The sequence below is a fragment of the Anomalospiza imberbis genome, chromosome 3, assembly GCF_031753505.1.
Source record: "Anomalospiza imberbis isolate Cuckoo-Finch-1a 21T00152 chromosome 3, ASM3175350v1, whole genome shotgun sequence".
Classification (NCBI taxonomy): domain Eukaryota; kingdom Metazoa; phylum Chordata; class Aves; order Passeriformes; family Viduidae; genus Anomalospiza; species Anomalospiza imberbis.
The window spans coordinates 1,457,336-1,472,810 of record NC_089683.1 but is presented as its reverse complement, the minus strand read 5'-3'; the positions used below and the strand labels follow the sequence as shown (position 1 = coordinate 1,472,810).

General features: G+C 57.0%; 2 protein-coding genes across 2 annotated transcripts in view; one reads left to right on the top strand and one right to left on the bottom strand.

Annotated features, from left to right (window-relative positions):
* LOC137471952 (lymphokine-activated killer T-cell-originated protein kinase-like) overlaps window positions 1-1,331 on the bottom strand; it is a 9,590-nt gene extending 8,259 nt beyond the window's left edge. The window contains exon 1 of the mRNA XM_068186659.1: window positions 1,308-1,331. Coding sequence (XP_068042760.1) covers window positions 1,308-1,331 — 24 coding nt within the window. The remainder of the gene's footprint in view (window positions 1-1,307) is intronic.
* Window positions 1,332-2,887: 1,556 nt separating this feature from the next.
* PBK (PDZ binding kinase) lies at window positions 2,888-13,742 on the top strand. Its single transcript, XM_068186658.1, is given in 8 exon segments — window positions 2,888-2,936; window positions 5,434-5,524; window positions 6,720-6,862; window positions 8,570-8,700; window positions 8,702-8,740; window positions 9,513-9,642; window positions 11,971-12,125; window positions 13,524-13,742. Coding segments are annotated over 8 exon segments (957 nt in total).
* The last annotated feature ends 1,733 nt before the right edge of the window (window positions 13,743-15,475 follow it).

Sequence of the window (15,475 nt, the reverse complement as noted above, 5' to 3'; positions counted from 1 at the left end):
GGGGTTTATTGGATTTATGGGGGTTTTATAGGATTTATGGGATTTTTGGGGTCTGTGGGGTTTATGGGATTTATGGGGTTTTATAGGATTTATGGGATTTTTGGGGTCTATGGGGTTTATGAGGTTTATGGGATTTATGGGGTTTTATAGGATTTATGGGTTTTTTGGGGTCTGTGGGGTTTATGGGATTTATGGGGGTTTTATAGGATTTATGGGATTTTTGGTGTCTATGGGACTTAGGGGGTTTTTGGGGGTTTATGGGGTTTTTATGGGATTTATGGGGGTTTTATAGGATTATGGGGTCTATGGTGTTTATGGGATTTATGGGGGTTTTATAGGATTATGGGATTTATGGGATTTATGGGGTTTATGGGGTCTATGGGGTGTATGGAGTTTGGGGGATTTATGGGGTTTATGGCGTTTTTATGGGATTTATGGGGTTTGTGGGATTTATGGGATTTATGGCGTTTTTATGGGATTTATGGGGGATTTATGGGATTTATGGCGTTTTTATGGGATTTATGGGGTTTGTGGGATTTATGGGATTTATGGCGTTTTTATGGGATTTATGGGGGATTTATGGGATTTATGGCGTTTTTATGGGATTTATGAGGGTTTATGGGATTTATGGGGTTTTTATGGGGGTTTACGGGGTCTATGGGATTTATGGGGTTTATGAGATTTATGGGTTTGGGGGATTTATGGGATTTATGGCGTTTTTATGGGATTTATGGGGGATTTATGGGATTTATGGCGTTTTTATGGGATTTATGGGGGATTTATGGGATTTATGGCGTTTTTATGGGATTTATGAGGGTTTATGGGATTTATGGGGTTTTTATGGGGGTTTACGGGGTCTATGGGATTTATGGGGTTTATGAGATTTATGGGGTTTGGGGGGATTTATGGGATTTATGGCGTTTTTATGGGGTTTGTGGGTTTTTTATGGGATTTATGGAGTTTTTTGGGGTTTATGGGGTTTATGGGGTTTTTTGGGGTTTATGGGGCTTTCAATGGGGTTTCACTGGGTTGTATGGGATTTATGGGGATTTATGGGGTTTTTTATGGGATTTATGGGGTTTGGGGGATTTATGGGATTTATGGCGTTTTTATGGGGTTTGTGGGTTGTTTGGGTTTATGGGGCTTTCAATGGGGTTTCACTGGGTTGTATGGGATTTATGGGGTTTATGGGGTTTATGGGATTTATGGGGCGCACGGAAGTCAATGGGCTCTCTGGATTTGTGGGGTTCATGGGAATCGCGGGATTTTCGGGAGTTCGTGGCCTCTGTGGGGTCCCGGTGACCCACAGCCGCGCCCATTCCAGCTCCCATGGCCCCCGTGGCCCCCAGGTCGCCCCAGGTCGCCCCAAATCGCCCCCGCTGCTTTTTGGGGCCGCCCCAAAACCCCTCGGGACCGCCCCCGGGCCCACGCCCCCCTTCCGCACAGGCCACGCCCCCGCCGCCTACGTCACACACAGACCCCGCCCACCCCCAGCGCCGGCCACGGCCCACGCGCGGCTGCCATATATGGCGTTTGGCCACGCCCCAGGAAGGGGCGGGGCCGGCGCGCGCGCGCGCGCGCGGGATTCGAACGCGGCGCCCGAAAACGGCCGGAAAAGGCGGGAAAAGGAAAGGATCCCGGGATTCCCGAGCCGGACCAGGATCCCGGGATTCCCGAGCGGGACCAGGATCCCGGAGATCCCGAGCGGGACCAGGATCCCGGAGATCCCGAGGCGGGGACCAGGATCCCGGAGATCCCCGGGATTCGCAGCGAGAGCGGGAAAAGGATCCCGGAATTCCCCGGTGATCGGCAGCGGGAAGAGGATCCCGGAGATCCCCGGGGTTCCCAGCGGGAAGAGGATCCCGGAGATCCCCGGGGTTCCCAGCGGGAAGAGGATCCCGGAGATCCCCGGGGTTCCCAGCGGGAAGAGGATCCCGGAGATCCCCGGGATCGGCAGCGGGAAGAGGATCCCGGAGATCCCCGGGGTTCCCAGCGGGAAGAGGATCCCGGAGATCCCCGGATCGGCAGCCGCCGGCAGCGGCCCCCCGGAGCGAGGTGGGAGCGGGGGCTCTTCCTGGGAGCCCCCGGAGCTGGGATTGCCCCCCCGAAATCCCGGGATCCCCCCCCCCCCATTCCCAGATCCCACCCCCCGCCGGGATCCCCCTGCCTGGGACCCTCCCCGTTCCCGGGTCCGGGATTTTGGGGATTTCCCCCCCCACCCCCCACCAATTCCCGCGTCTGGGACTCCCCCATTCCCTGGCTTGGGATTTGCTCCCCCCGAACTGGGATCCCCTCCGTCCTCCAGTTTGGGATCACTCCCACCTGGAAGCCCCAAATTCCCGAATCTGGGACCCCCCAAATCACGGGGCCTCCCCAAATTCCCAAATCCGGGCCCCCCATAGTTCCCCCCCATAGTTCCCAAATTCGGGATTTCCCAATTCCCAAATCCAAGCCCCCATAATTCCCACAATCCGGAATATCCCAATTCCCAAATCCAGGACCCCCCAGTTCCCAAAATTTTCCCCAAATCCAGCCCCCCCCCCCCCCCCCCCCCTTCCCAAAATTTCCCCCATGTTCCCAAATCTAGACCCCATAATTCCCAAATCTGGGATTTCCCAGTTCCCAAACCACGGGACTGTCCCAATTCCCAAATCCAGGATTTCCCCAATTCCCACAACTCCCAAACCCAGGACCCTTCAATTCCCAAATCCAGGCCCCCATAATTCCCAAATCCAGGACTTCCCCAGTTCCCAAATCCAGGCCCCCCCCCAGTTCCCAAATTTTCCCCCAATTCCCAAATCCCCCCCCCCCCGGTGCCATTGGGGTCCCTCCACGTCCCCTGGTGCCCCGCAGGATCGGGATCGGGATCGGGATCGGGATCGGCTCCATGGACACCTTCCAGTCCCCGACGCCCTCGTCCCGCCGGGACAAAGAGGGTGAGGAGCCTGGGATGATCCCGGGATGGGCCCAAGGGGATCGGGGCGTTTGATCCCAAAATGTTCCCAAGGGGATCGGGATGGGCCCAAGGGGATCGGGAAGGGGCCAAGGGGATCGGGATGTTTGATCCCGGATTCTTCCCAAGGGGATCGGGATGTTTGATCCCAAAATGTTCCCCAGGGGATCGGGATGGGCCCAAGGGGATGGGGATGTTTGATCCCGGATTCTTCCCAAGGGGATCAGGATGTTTGATCCCAAAATGTTCCCCAGGGGATCGGGATGGGCCCAAGGGGATCGGGAAGGGGCCAAGGGGATCGGGATGTTTGATCCGGGATGGGCCCAAGGGGATCGGGATGTTTGACCCCAAAATGTTCCCAAGGGGATGGGGATGGGCCCAAGGGGATCGGGATGTTTGATCCCAAAATGTTCCCCAGGGGATCGGGATGGGCCCAAGGGGATCGGGAAGGGGCCAAGGGGATCGGGATGTTTGATCCCGGATTCTTCCCAAGGGGATCGGGATGTTTGATCCCGGGATGGGCCCAAGGGGATCGGGATGTTTGACCCCAAAATGTTCCCAAGGGGATGGGGATGGGCCCAAGGGGATCGGGGTGTTTGATCCCGGATTCTTCCCAAGGGGATCGGGAAGGGGCCAAGGGGATCGGGATGTTTGATCCAGGATTCTTCCCAAGGGGATTGGGATGTTTGACCCCAAAATGGTCCCAAGAGAACGGGATGATCCCAGAGGGATTGGGATGTTCCCAAAGGGATGGGGATGGTCCCAACGGGATCGGGATGTTTGATTCCAGGATGTTCCCAAGGGGGTCAGGATGATCTCAGAGGGATCTGGATGTTCCCAATGGGATTGGGAGGTTCCCAAAGGGATCCGGATGGTCCCAAAGGGATCCGGATGTTTGATCCCAGGATGTTCCCAAGGGGGTCAGGATTATCCCAAAGGGATCGGGATGTTCCCAAGGGGATCAGGATGGTCCCAAAGAGATGGAATCATCCCAACGGGATGAGGATGATCCCAAAGGGATCGGGATGTTCCCAAGGGGATCTCCAGGACCCCAGAGGCTGTTCCAGGGGAACGCCCTCATCCCAAACCCGGGATCACGATCGGGAAGGGCCTTGGAAGGATCCCTGGGATGAATTCCAGAGGCTGCTCCAAGCCCTGGCCGACCTTCCCTGGGACAATCCCGCAGATTCCCAGGAAAACTCTGCCAGTGCTTCCCCCTTCCGCCTCCTCCTCCTCCTCCTCTCAGTTTTATCCCTGAGCACATCCCGGTGGGAAATCCCTGGGATTGGTTTCCCATTCCGTTTCCCATCCCTGTTCCCATCCCCATTTCCCATCACCGTTCCCATTTCCCATCCCCTTTTCCATTTCCCATCCCTGTTCCCATTTCCATTTCCCATCCCTGTTCCCATTTCCATTTCCCATCCCCGTTCCCATTTCCCATCCCTGTTCCCATTTCCCATCCCTGTTCCCATTTCCCATCCCCATTTCCATTTCCCATCCCCGTTCCCATTTCCCATCCCCGTTCCCATTTCCCATCCCCGTTCCCATTTCCCATCCCTGTTCCCGTTCCCATTTCCCATCCCCGTTCCCATTTCCCATTCCCATTTCCCATCCCTGTTCCCATTTCCCATCCCTGTTCCCATCCCCGTTCCCATTTCCCATTCCCTGTTCCCATTTCCCATCCCTGTTTCTCATCCCTATTCCCGTTCCCATTCCCACTTTTCCATCCCCATTCCCAGTTTCCCATCCCCATTCCCAATTCCCATCCCTATTTCCATTCCCAACCTCATTCCCATTCCCTGTTCCCATCCCCATTCCTGTTTCCTGTTTCCCATTCCCTATTCCCATTTCCCATCCCCGTTCCCATTCCCTTTCCTCATTCCCATCCCCATTTCCTATCCCATTTCCCATTCCCATTTCCCATCTCCATTCCTGTTTCCCATTCCCCATTCCCATTTCTCATTCCCCTTTCCCGTTTCCCATTCCCTTTTCCCATCCCAGCTCCTCGTCCTGCCCAGAATTCCCCTCAGGATTTGGGGCTGGATCTGCAGGATCGCCGTTTTTTCGGGAACAACCCCCGCCCGGGATTTATGGGATTTATTTTCCCACCCAGGGAGCGCAGCTGGAATTTGGGAAAACAAAGGGAGGGGTTGGAAGGAGCTTTCCTAAAAATCTGACTCAGGAATGGGCTCGGAGCATCCCGTGGGAATCGTGGGATATTTTGGCCCGGGAATTCCGACCAATCCCGGCTCCGCCGAGGATCCGTGACCCCGAAATGCACCGGGATTTAAATCCCAGTGGGAATGGGGACTCCAGGGCTGGAAATTCCGGGCGGGAATCGTTCCCCAAATCCAACTGAACTTCCCCTGGAAGCTCGAGGCCGTTGCCTCCCATCCCGTCAGTGATTCCCGAGGAGCAGATCCGGGATTTCCCGATCCCAGCGGGATTTCCCGCGGGATCACCGGGAATTCTCCCCGCAGAGCCCGGCCCCGTGTCCGTGACCATCCCGGCCTCTCCCTTCATGCAGAAGTTGGGATTCGGCACCGGAGTCAGCGTCTACCTGATGAAAAGGTTGGGAATCGTTATCCCGGGAAATCCCGCAGATGATCCCGGCTTTCCTCCCCGTGGATACGGAGCCGAGGAGGGATTTGGGATTGGGGGAGCCAGGAAGGAGCGCGGTGTTTTGGGATAAGCCTGTCCCGGCTGGAATTCCGGGATTTGGGCTCCATTATTTTGGGATAAATATTACACAGCTGGAATTCTGGGATTTGGGCTCCGTTATTTTGGGATAAATATTACACAGCTGGAATTCCAGGATTTGGGCTCCGTTATTTTGGGATAAACATTACACAGCTGGAATTCCGGGATTTTGGGCTCCATTATTTTGGGATAACGCTTTCCCAGCTGGAATTCCAGGATTTGGGTTCCATTCCTGGGAATACCAGGATTTTGGCCTCCATTCCTGAGAATTCCAGGACTTGGGCTCCATTATTTTGGGATAACACTATCCTGGCTGGAATTCTGGGATTTGGGTTCCATTCCTGGGAATTTCAGGGATTTGGGCTCAGTTATTTTGGGATAATCCTTTCCCAGCTGGAATTCCGGGATTTTGGGCTCCATTATTTTGGGATAACCCCTTCCCAGCTGGAATTCCTTGGATTTGGGTTCCATTCCTGGGAATTCCAGGATTTGGACTCCATTGCTTTGGGATAACATTTCCCAGCTGGAATTCCAGGATTTGGGCTCCGTTATTTTGGGATAACCCTATCCTGGCTGGAATTCTGGGATTTGGGCTCCATTCCTGGGAATTCCAGGCTTTTGGCTCCGTTATTTTGGGATAACATTTCCCAGCTGGAATTCCAGGATTTCCTGGCTGGAATTCCATGGATTTGGGTTCCATTCCTGGTAATTCCGGGATTTGGACTCCATTGCTTTGGGATAACATTTCCCAGCTGGAATTCCGGGATTTTGGGCTCCATTATTTTGGGATAACCCTTTCCTGGCTGGAATTCCATGGATTTGGGTTCCATTCCTGGGAATTCCGGGATTTGGGCTCCATTCCTTCCCTCCACCACCTGGTAACAGGAACGGATAAAAATTCCCTGAAAATTCCCCGGAGGAATTTGGAGCTCTCCCGTCCCGCGGCGGGAATCGGATCCTTCCCCCAGATTCCTCAGGAATCCCACACCAAACCCGCCCCCCGCCCCCCCCGGGCTGTTCCCGGCGGGAATTCCGTGGGAATTCCCGAGGTTCTCCCCCCGGCCAGGTCTCCGCGGGGATTGTCCCGCTCTCCGTGGGCCGTGAAGAAAATCAACTCCGGCTGCTCCCAGAGCCAGCGGAGCCTCTTCCAGCAGAGACTCCGGGAGGAGGCCGAGACCCTCCGGAATCTGCAGCACCCCAACATCGTGGGTGGGAATTCGCCGGGAACAGAGGGGTTGGATCCACGGGAACGGGCTTGGATCCATGGGAACGGGGTTGGATTTGTTGGGAATAGGGTTGGATCCACTGGGAATGGAGGGGTTGGATTTGTTGGGAATAGGGTTGGATCCATGGGAACGGGGCTGGATCCACTGGGAATGGGGTTGGATCCGTTGAGAATGGAGGGATTGGATCGTTGGGAATGGAGGGGGTGGATTTGTTGGGAATGGGGATGGATCCATTGGGAATGGAGGTGTTGGATCCATGGGAACGGGGTTGGATCCATTGGGAATGGAGGGGTTGGATCGTTGGGAATGGAGGGGGTGGATTTGTTGGGAATGGGGATGGATCCATTGGGAATGGGGTTCGATCCATGGGAATGGAGGGTTTGGATCCATGGGAATGGGGTTCGATCCAAGGAATGGAGGGTTTGGATCCATGGGAATGGGGTTGGATCCATTGGGAATGGAGGGGTTGGATTTGTTGGGAATGGGGTTGGATCCATGGGAATGGAGGGGCTGGATCCGTTGGGAATGGAGGGGTTGGATTTGTTGGGAATGGGGTTGGATCCATGGGAATGGAGGGGTTGGATTTGTTGGGAATGGGGTTGGATCCATGGGAATGGAGGGGCTGGATCCAATCGGAATGGGGTTGGATCCATGGGAATGGAGGGGTTGGATCCATGGGAATGGAGTGGTTGGATCCATGAGAATGGGTTGGATTTGTTGGGAATGGAGGGGATGGAGTCAATTCCAGAGGGAGATGAGGGGGATTTGGGATCGGGGAATTCCAGACCTCCCAGTGCCTCTGGAATTCCCGGGGGAGCCAGGGCTGCCCACGGATCCCTGGGAGTGTCCAAGGATGGATCTGGAGCTCCCTGGGATCATGGGAGGGGTCAGGGTTGGATTGGGATGGGATTGAAATCCATGAATCCCATCCGGAGCGTGCAATGATCGCGGCTGCTCCTCCATTCCCGTGGATCCCATCCCCATTCCCACGGATCCCATTCCCACGGATCCCATTCCCACAGCTCCCATCCCCATTCCCATGGATCCCATGGATCCCGTCCCCACAGATCCCACGGCTCCCATCTCCATTCCCTTGGATTCCATTCCCATGGATCCCATCCCTATGGATCTCATCCCCACTCCCATGGATCCCATTCCCATGGATCCCGTCCCAATTCCCATGGATCCCATTCCCATGGATCCCATCCCCATGGATCTCATCCCCATTCCCATGGATCCCATCCCCATGGATCTCATCCCCATTCCCATGGATCCCATCCCATGGATCTCATTCCCATTCCCAAGGACCCCTTCCCATGGATCCCATGGCTCCCATTCCCACAGCTCCTGTCCCCTTGTCCACGGACCCCATTCCCACGGATCCCGTCCCCATTCCCACGGATCCTGTCCCCATGGATCATGTCCCCATTCCCACGGATCCCATTCCCACGGATCCCATTCCCACGGATCCCATTCCCATGGATTCCATCCCCATTCCCACGGATCACGTCCCCATTCCCATGGATCCCATTCCCATGGATCCCATTCCCATGGATCCCATGGCTCCCATTCCCACAGCTCCTGTCCCCATTCCCATGGATCCTGTCCCCATGGATCACGTCCCCATTCCCACGGATCCCATTCCCACGGATCCCGTCCCCGTTCCCACGGATCCCGTTCCCGTTCCCAGGGTACCGGGCGCTGACGGAGGCTCCGGACGGGAGCCTCTGCCTGGCCATGGAATTCGCGGGGGAGAAATCCCTGAACGACCTCATCGAGGAGCGCCGGGAGCAGGGCCTGGGGATGTTCCCGGCGGACACCCATCCTGCACGTGGCCCTGAGCATGGCCAGGGGCCTCCAGGTACCGGCAACGCCGGGAAAACGCCGGGACTCCGCGAAAAAAACGCCGGGATTCCGCGAAAAAAACGCCGGGATTCCGCGAGAGTCTCGGGGATTCCGCGAAAATCACGGGATTCCGGGAAAAAGGGGAGCCAGGGCGGCTTCCCAGCTGCTTGGGGTGGGGGGGGGGGGTTGGGATGGGGATGGGGATGGGTGGGATCTTGGGAAGGAATTCCCGGCGGGGCCGGGATTCCCAGAGAATCCCGGGGAGTGTCCCAGGAAAGGTTGGAGCGCTCTGGGACTGGGGTTGGAACGGGATGGGACGGAAGGTTCATGGATCCCTTCCCAAACCTTTCCGGGATTCTTGGATCAAGGACGCTCAGGATCCATCCCGAGGGATTTGTTGTGGAATTTGGGAATGGAGAAGGGAAGGGAGACCCTTCCTGGAGTCCCGAATTCCCAGTGAAGCCCCTGGATCCTGCAATTCCTTCTCCAGGAGGGGTCGGGATGGGGATGGATCCAATCCCAGGCTGGGGGAGCCGGGAATGGAGGGAATTCCCTGGAAAGGGGAGCCTGGGGTGGGATTTGGGACGGAATTCCCGTCTGGGCTGGAATTCCCAGGGAATCCCTGGGAACGCCCAAGGAAACCTCGCAGGACTGGGCCGATCCGTGAGATCCCCCAGTCCACGGCTTCCGAGCCCCGCCCTGCCGGTTCCGAGGCTGGATCCGGGATTTCCCCTGCCCGGTGGCCCCGATCCGACCGGCGGCTCTCGTTCCCGGCGTTCCCGGGGCAGTACCTGCACACGGAGCAGCGGCTGCTCCACGGCGACATCAAATCCCCCAACGTCGTCGTCCGCGGCGCCTTCGAGGCCGTCAAGATCTGCGACGTCGGCGTCTCCCTGCCCCTGGATGAGAACCTGACCGGTGCGGCCCCCGGAATTCCCGGGAATGGGGGGGGGAGGGTGTCCCCTCTCCCATGGATCCCATTCCCAAGGATCTCATTCCCGACCCAATCCCATTCCCAATCCAATCCCTTTCTGAATCCCGTGCCCAATCCAATGTCATTCCCAATCCAGTCCCATTCCCAATGTAATCCCAATCCCAATCCCGTTGCAGTGAGCAATCCCATTCCCAATCCCGATCCCGTTGCAGTGAGCAATCCCATTCCCAGTCCTGATCCCGTTACAGTGAGAGATCCCAATCCTATTCCTGATCCCATTCCCGATCTAATCCCATTCCCGTTGCAGTGAGCGATCCCAATCCCGATCCCGTTGCTGTGAGTGATCCCAATCCCACACTCCCATTCCCATTCCTGATCCCATTCCCACTCCCGATCGTGTTCCCGTTGCAGTGAGCGATCCCATTCCCAATTCCATTCCTGATCTGATCCCAATCCCATTGTACTGAGCGATCCCATTCCCAATCCGATCCCTTTCCCGATCCCATTGCAGTGGGCGATTCCATTCCCGTTCCCACTCCCGATCCCCTTCCCGATCCTGATCCCAATCCCATTGCAGTGAGCAATCCCATTCCCACTCTCGATCCCAATCCCGTTCCCAATCCCAATCCCATTGCAGTAAGCGACCCCATTCCCGATCCCATTCCCATTCTGGATCCCACTCCAGATCCCATTGCAGTGAGTTATCCCATTTGCGATCCCATTCCTGATCCCGATCCCATTCCCAATCCTGTTCCTGGTCCCGCTGCAGTGAGCGACACCGCTCCCAATCCCGTTCCCGATCCCAATCCCCTTCCTGTTCCCACTCCCGTTTCCATTCCCATTTCCATTCCCGTTCCCATTTCCACTCCCATTCCTGACCCCACTCCTGTTTCCGTTCCCATCCCCGTTTGCGATTCCCACTCCGGATTCCCGTCCCCATTCCTGATTCCCATCCCCATCCCCGTTCTCCATTCCCGTTCCCATTCCCATCCCCATCCCACTCCAGTTCCCAATCCCACTCCCATTCCCAATCCCACTCCCATTCCTGACCCCACTCCTGTTTCCATTCCCATCCCCGTTCCTGATTCCCACTCCTGATTCCCTTCCCAATTCCCATTCCCATCCCCGTTCTCCATTCCTGTTCCCATCCCCATTCCCGTTCCCATCCCCATCCCCGTTCTCCATTCCCGTTCCCATTCCCATCCCCATCCCACTCCAGTTCCCAATCCCCACTCCCATTCCCAATCCCATTCCCATTCCTGACCCCACTCCTGTTTCCATTCCCATCCCCGTTCCTGATTCCCACTCCTGATTCCCGTCCCAATTCCCATACCCATCCCCGTTCTCCATTCCCATTCCCATTCCCAACTCCATCCCCACTCCCATTCCTGATTCCCATCCCTGTCCCCGTTCTCCATTCCCACTCCAGTTCCCATTCCCACTCCCATTCCCAATCCCACTCCCATTCCTGACCCCACTCCTGTTTCCGTTCCATCCCCGTTCGCGATTCCCACTCCTGATTCCCATCCCCATTCCTGATTCCCATCCCTGTCCCCGTTCTCCATTCCCGTTCCCATTCCCATTCCCAATCCCGTTCCCAATCCCCACTCCAGTTCCCATTCTCAATCCCCTTTCCCAATTCCCATCCCCATCCCCGTTCTCCACTCCCGTTCCCATTCCCATCCCCACTCCAGTTCCCATCCCCACTCCAGTTCCCATTCCCACTCCAGTTCCCATTCCCACTCCCATTCCCAATCCCACTCCCATTCCTGACCCCACTCCTGTTTCCGTTCCATCCCCGTTCGCGATTCCCACTCCTGATTCCCATCCCCATTCCTGATTCCCATCCCTGTCCCCGTTCTCCATTCCTGTTCCCATTCCCATTCCCAATCCCGTTCCCAATCCCCACTCCAGTTCCCATTCTCAATCCCCTTTCCCAATTCCCATTCCCATTCCTGACCCCACTCCTGTTTCCGTTCCCATCCCCATTCCTGATTCCCATCCCCATCCCCGTTCTCCATCCCCGTTCTCATTCCCATCCCCACTCCCGACCCCATCCCCACTCCTGTTCCCAATCCCACTCCCATTCCCAATCCCCATTCCCATTCCTGACCCCACTCCTGTTTCCGTTCCCATCCCCACTCCTGATTCCCGTCCCCATTCCCGTTTCCGTCCCCGTCCCCGTTCTCCATCCCTGTTCCCATTCCCATCCCCACTCCTGTCCCCGTTCCCGTCCCCATTCCCGTTCCCATCCCCGTTCCCGTTCCCGTCCCCGTTCCCATTCCCACTTTCCCGTTCTCTTCCCGGCGCAGTCAGCGACCCGTCCCTGTGCTACGTGGGCACGGAGCCGTGGCTGCCTCCGGAGGCGCTGGCTCCGGGCGCGGCCATCTCCGACCGCGCCGACGTCTTCGCCTTCGGCCTCACGCTCTGGGAGATGCTGGCCCTGAGCGTGCCCCACCTGCCCCCGGCCCCCGGCGGCGCCCCAGGTCCGGAATCCCGGGAATGCCGGGAACGGCCGGGAGGGCGGCGGGAAGGGATCCGGGGGATGCTTCCCGTTGGGAAAGGGGCGCCGGGGTTTGGGAGGCGGGGTGGAGCCAGGGAATGGGATTCCCGCTGGGAATGGGGGACGGGGGTCGTGAGGAGGCATTCCCGGCTGGGCTGGGATTCCCAGAGAATCCCAGGAAAGGATGGATCACACCCCGGGGTCGTGGAGAATGGGATGGGATGGAAGGTCCGTGGATCCCATCCCAAACCATTGCGGGATTCGGGGATCGAGGACGCTCGGGATCCATCCCGAGGGATTTTTATGGAATTTGGGGATGGAAAAGGGAAGGGAGACGCTTCCTGGAGTCCCGAATTCCCAGAGAAGCCCCTGGGTCCTGAAATTCCTTTCCGGAGAGGAATCGGGATGGGGATGGATCCAATCCGGGAGAGCTGGACAGGGATTTGGGAAAAGGGCCTGGAATGCCAGGACAGGGAACGGCTCCCACTGCCAGAGGGTCGGGGTTCTGGGATCTTGGGATTTTGGGATCTTGGGAAGGAATTCCTGGCTGGGAGGCAGGGGAGGGACTGGGCTGGAATCCCCAGGAACGTTTTGAAGCGCCGGGCTGGGATCGGGGCCGGCATTCCCGGGATTCGCTCCCTATGGCCGCGCCCTCCCGCCGCCATTCCAGAGGGTTGGGTTCTCGGGATTTTGGGATTTCGGGATCTTGGGAAGGAAATCCTGGCTGGGAGAGAGGGAAGGGGCTGGGCTGGAATCCCCAGAGGATTCCCAGGAACATCGGGAAGCACTGGGCTGGGATCTGGGCCGGCATTCCCAGGATCCGCTCCCAAAGGCCGTGCCTTGCTGCCACTTCCAGAGGGTGGGCATCCTGGGATCTTGGAATCTTGGGGTTTTGGGATCGTGGGATTTTGGGATCTTGGAATCCTGGGGTTTTGGGATTTTGGGATCCTGGGATCTTGGGATCCTAGGATTTTGAGATCCTGGGATCTTGAAGTCTTGGGATTTTGGGATCTTCGAATCCTAGGATTTTGGGATCTTGGAGTTTTGAGATCTTGGAATCCTGGGGTTATGGAATCTTGGGATTTCTGGATCTTGGGATTTTGGGATCCTAGCATTTCAGGATCTCGGGATTTCTGGATCTTGGGATTTTGGGATCCTGCGAAGGAATTCCCAGCCGGGAGGGCGGGGAGGGGCTGGGCCGCAATTCCCCGAGCATCCCCGCCGGCGCCCGGGGAGAGGTCGGGATCACCCTGGGAGCACGGGGACGCGCCGGGCGGGGACCGGGGCCGGCACTGCCGGGATCCTCTCCCGACATCCGCTCTCGCTCCCGCCGCCATTCCAGACGACGACGACGAGGTCGAGGACGAGGACTCGGAGGAGGACTCGGAGGACTCCTGGGACGAGGCGGCATTCCGGGCGGCGCTGGGCTCGCGCCCGGCGCTGCCGGCGGCGGCGGCGCGGGCGCCGCCGGCGCAGGCCCCGGTGCGGGAGCTGTTCTGCGCCTGCACCGCGGCCGAGCCCCGGCGGCGCCCGCCGGCAGCGCGCATCGCCCGCGCCCTGGAGAGCCGGCAGCGGAACTGAGCCGGAGCGCGCCGGAGCTGGAATCACCGGGATCCCCGAGAGGGAAACCCCAGGGACTGCAGAGCTCGGGATTCCCGGGATTCCAGAGCCCGGGATTCACGGGATTCTGGAGCTGGAATCACCGGGATCCCCGAGTCCCTCTGCAGGGACTGCAGAGCTCGGGATTCCTGGGATTCCAGAGCCCAGGATTCACGGGATTCTGGAGCTGGAATCACCGGGATCCACGAGAGGAAACCCCAGGGACTGCAGAGCTTGGGATTCCTGGCGTTCCAGAGCCCAGAATTCACGGGATTCTGGAGCTGGAATCACCGGGATCCCCGAGATGGAAACCCCAGGGACTGCAGAGTTTGGCGTTCCTGGCGTTCCAGAGCCCAGGATCCCGGAGATGGAATTCCCGGGATTCCGGAGCTGGAATACCTGGAATTCTGGAGATGGAATCCCAGGCATTTCAGAGTTTGGCGTTCCTGGCGTTCCAGAGCCCGGGATCCCGGAGATGGAATTCCCATGGTCACGGAGCTGGAATTCCTGGAATTCTGGAGATGGAATCCCAGGGATTTCAGAGTTTGGGATTCCTGGGATTCCGGAGCCCGGAATTCACGGGATTCTGGAGCTGGAATTCCTAGGATTCCAGAGATGGAATCCCAGGGACTGCAGAGTTTGGCATTCCTGGCGTTCCAGAGCCTGGGATTCCGGAGCTGGAATTCCCATGATCAGGGAGCTGGAATTCCCAGGATTCCGGAGCTGGAATTCCTAGGATTCCGGAGATGGAATCCCAGGGACTGCAGAGTTTGGGATTCCTGGGATTCCAGAGCCCGGGATTGACGGGATTCTGGAGATAGAATTGCTGGGATTCCGGAGCTGGAATTCCCATGGTCACGGAGCTGGAATTCCCGGGATTTTGGAGCTGGGATTCCCAGGATTCCGGACCTGGAATTCCCGGGATTCCGGACCTGGAATTCCCGGGATTCTGGAAATGGAACTCCCGGGATTCCGGACCTGGAATTCCCGGGATTCTGGAGCTGGAACTCCCAGGATTCCGGACCTGGAATTCCCAGGATTCCAGAGCTGCAATTCCCGGGATTCCAGAGCTGGAATTCCCAGGATTCCAGAGCTGCAATTCCCGGGATTCCAGAGCTGCGATTCCCGGGATTCCAGAGCCTGGCACGAAGGAATTCCAGTTCTTGGGATTCGATTTTCCCTCTGGAGTTTGGATTTTCCCACATTTTTTTTCCTGGATTTTCCCAAGTTTTTAGGGTTGGATTTCTCAAATTTGGGCTTGGATTTTTCCAAGTTTTTTTCCTGGATTTTCCCTCTTTTTTGGGCTGGATTTTCCCTCTTTCAGGTCAGATTTTCCCACTTTTTTCCATTGGATTTTCCCTTTTATTTGGGACAGAATTTCCCGAGTTTTCCCACTGGATTTTCCCTCTTTTTGGCTTCAATCTTCCCTCGTTTTTAATTGGATTTTCCCTCTTTTTTTGGGTTGGATTTCCCTCATTTTCCCTCTTTTTAGAATGGATTTTCCTTCCTTTTGGGACGGATGTTCCCTCTGGAGTTTGGATTTTCCCAAGTTTTTTTTCCTGGATTTTCCCAAGTTTTTATGGTTGGATTTCTCAAATTTGGGGTTTGGATTTTCCAGGTTTTTCTCTGGATTTTCCCTTTTTTTTTTGGCTGGATTTTCCCTCCTTCAGGTCAGATTTTCCCACTTTTTTCCGCTGGATTTTCCCTTTTATTTG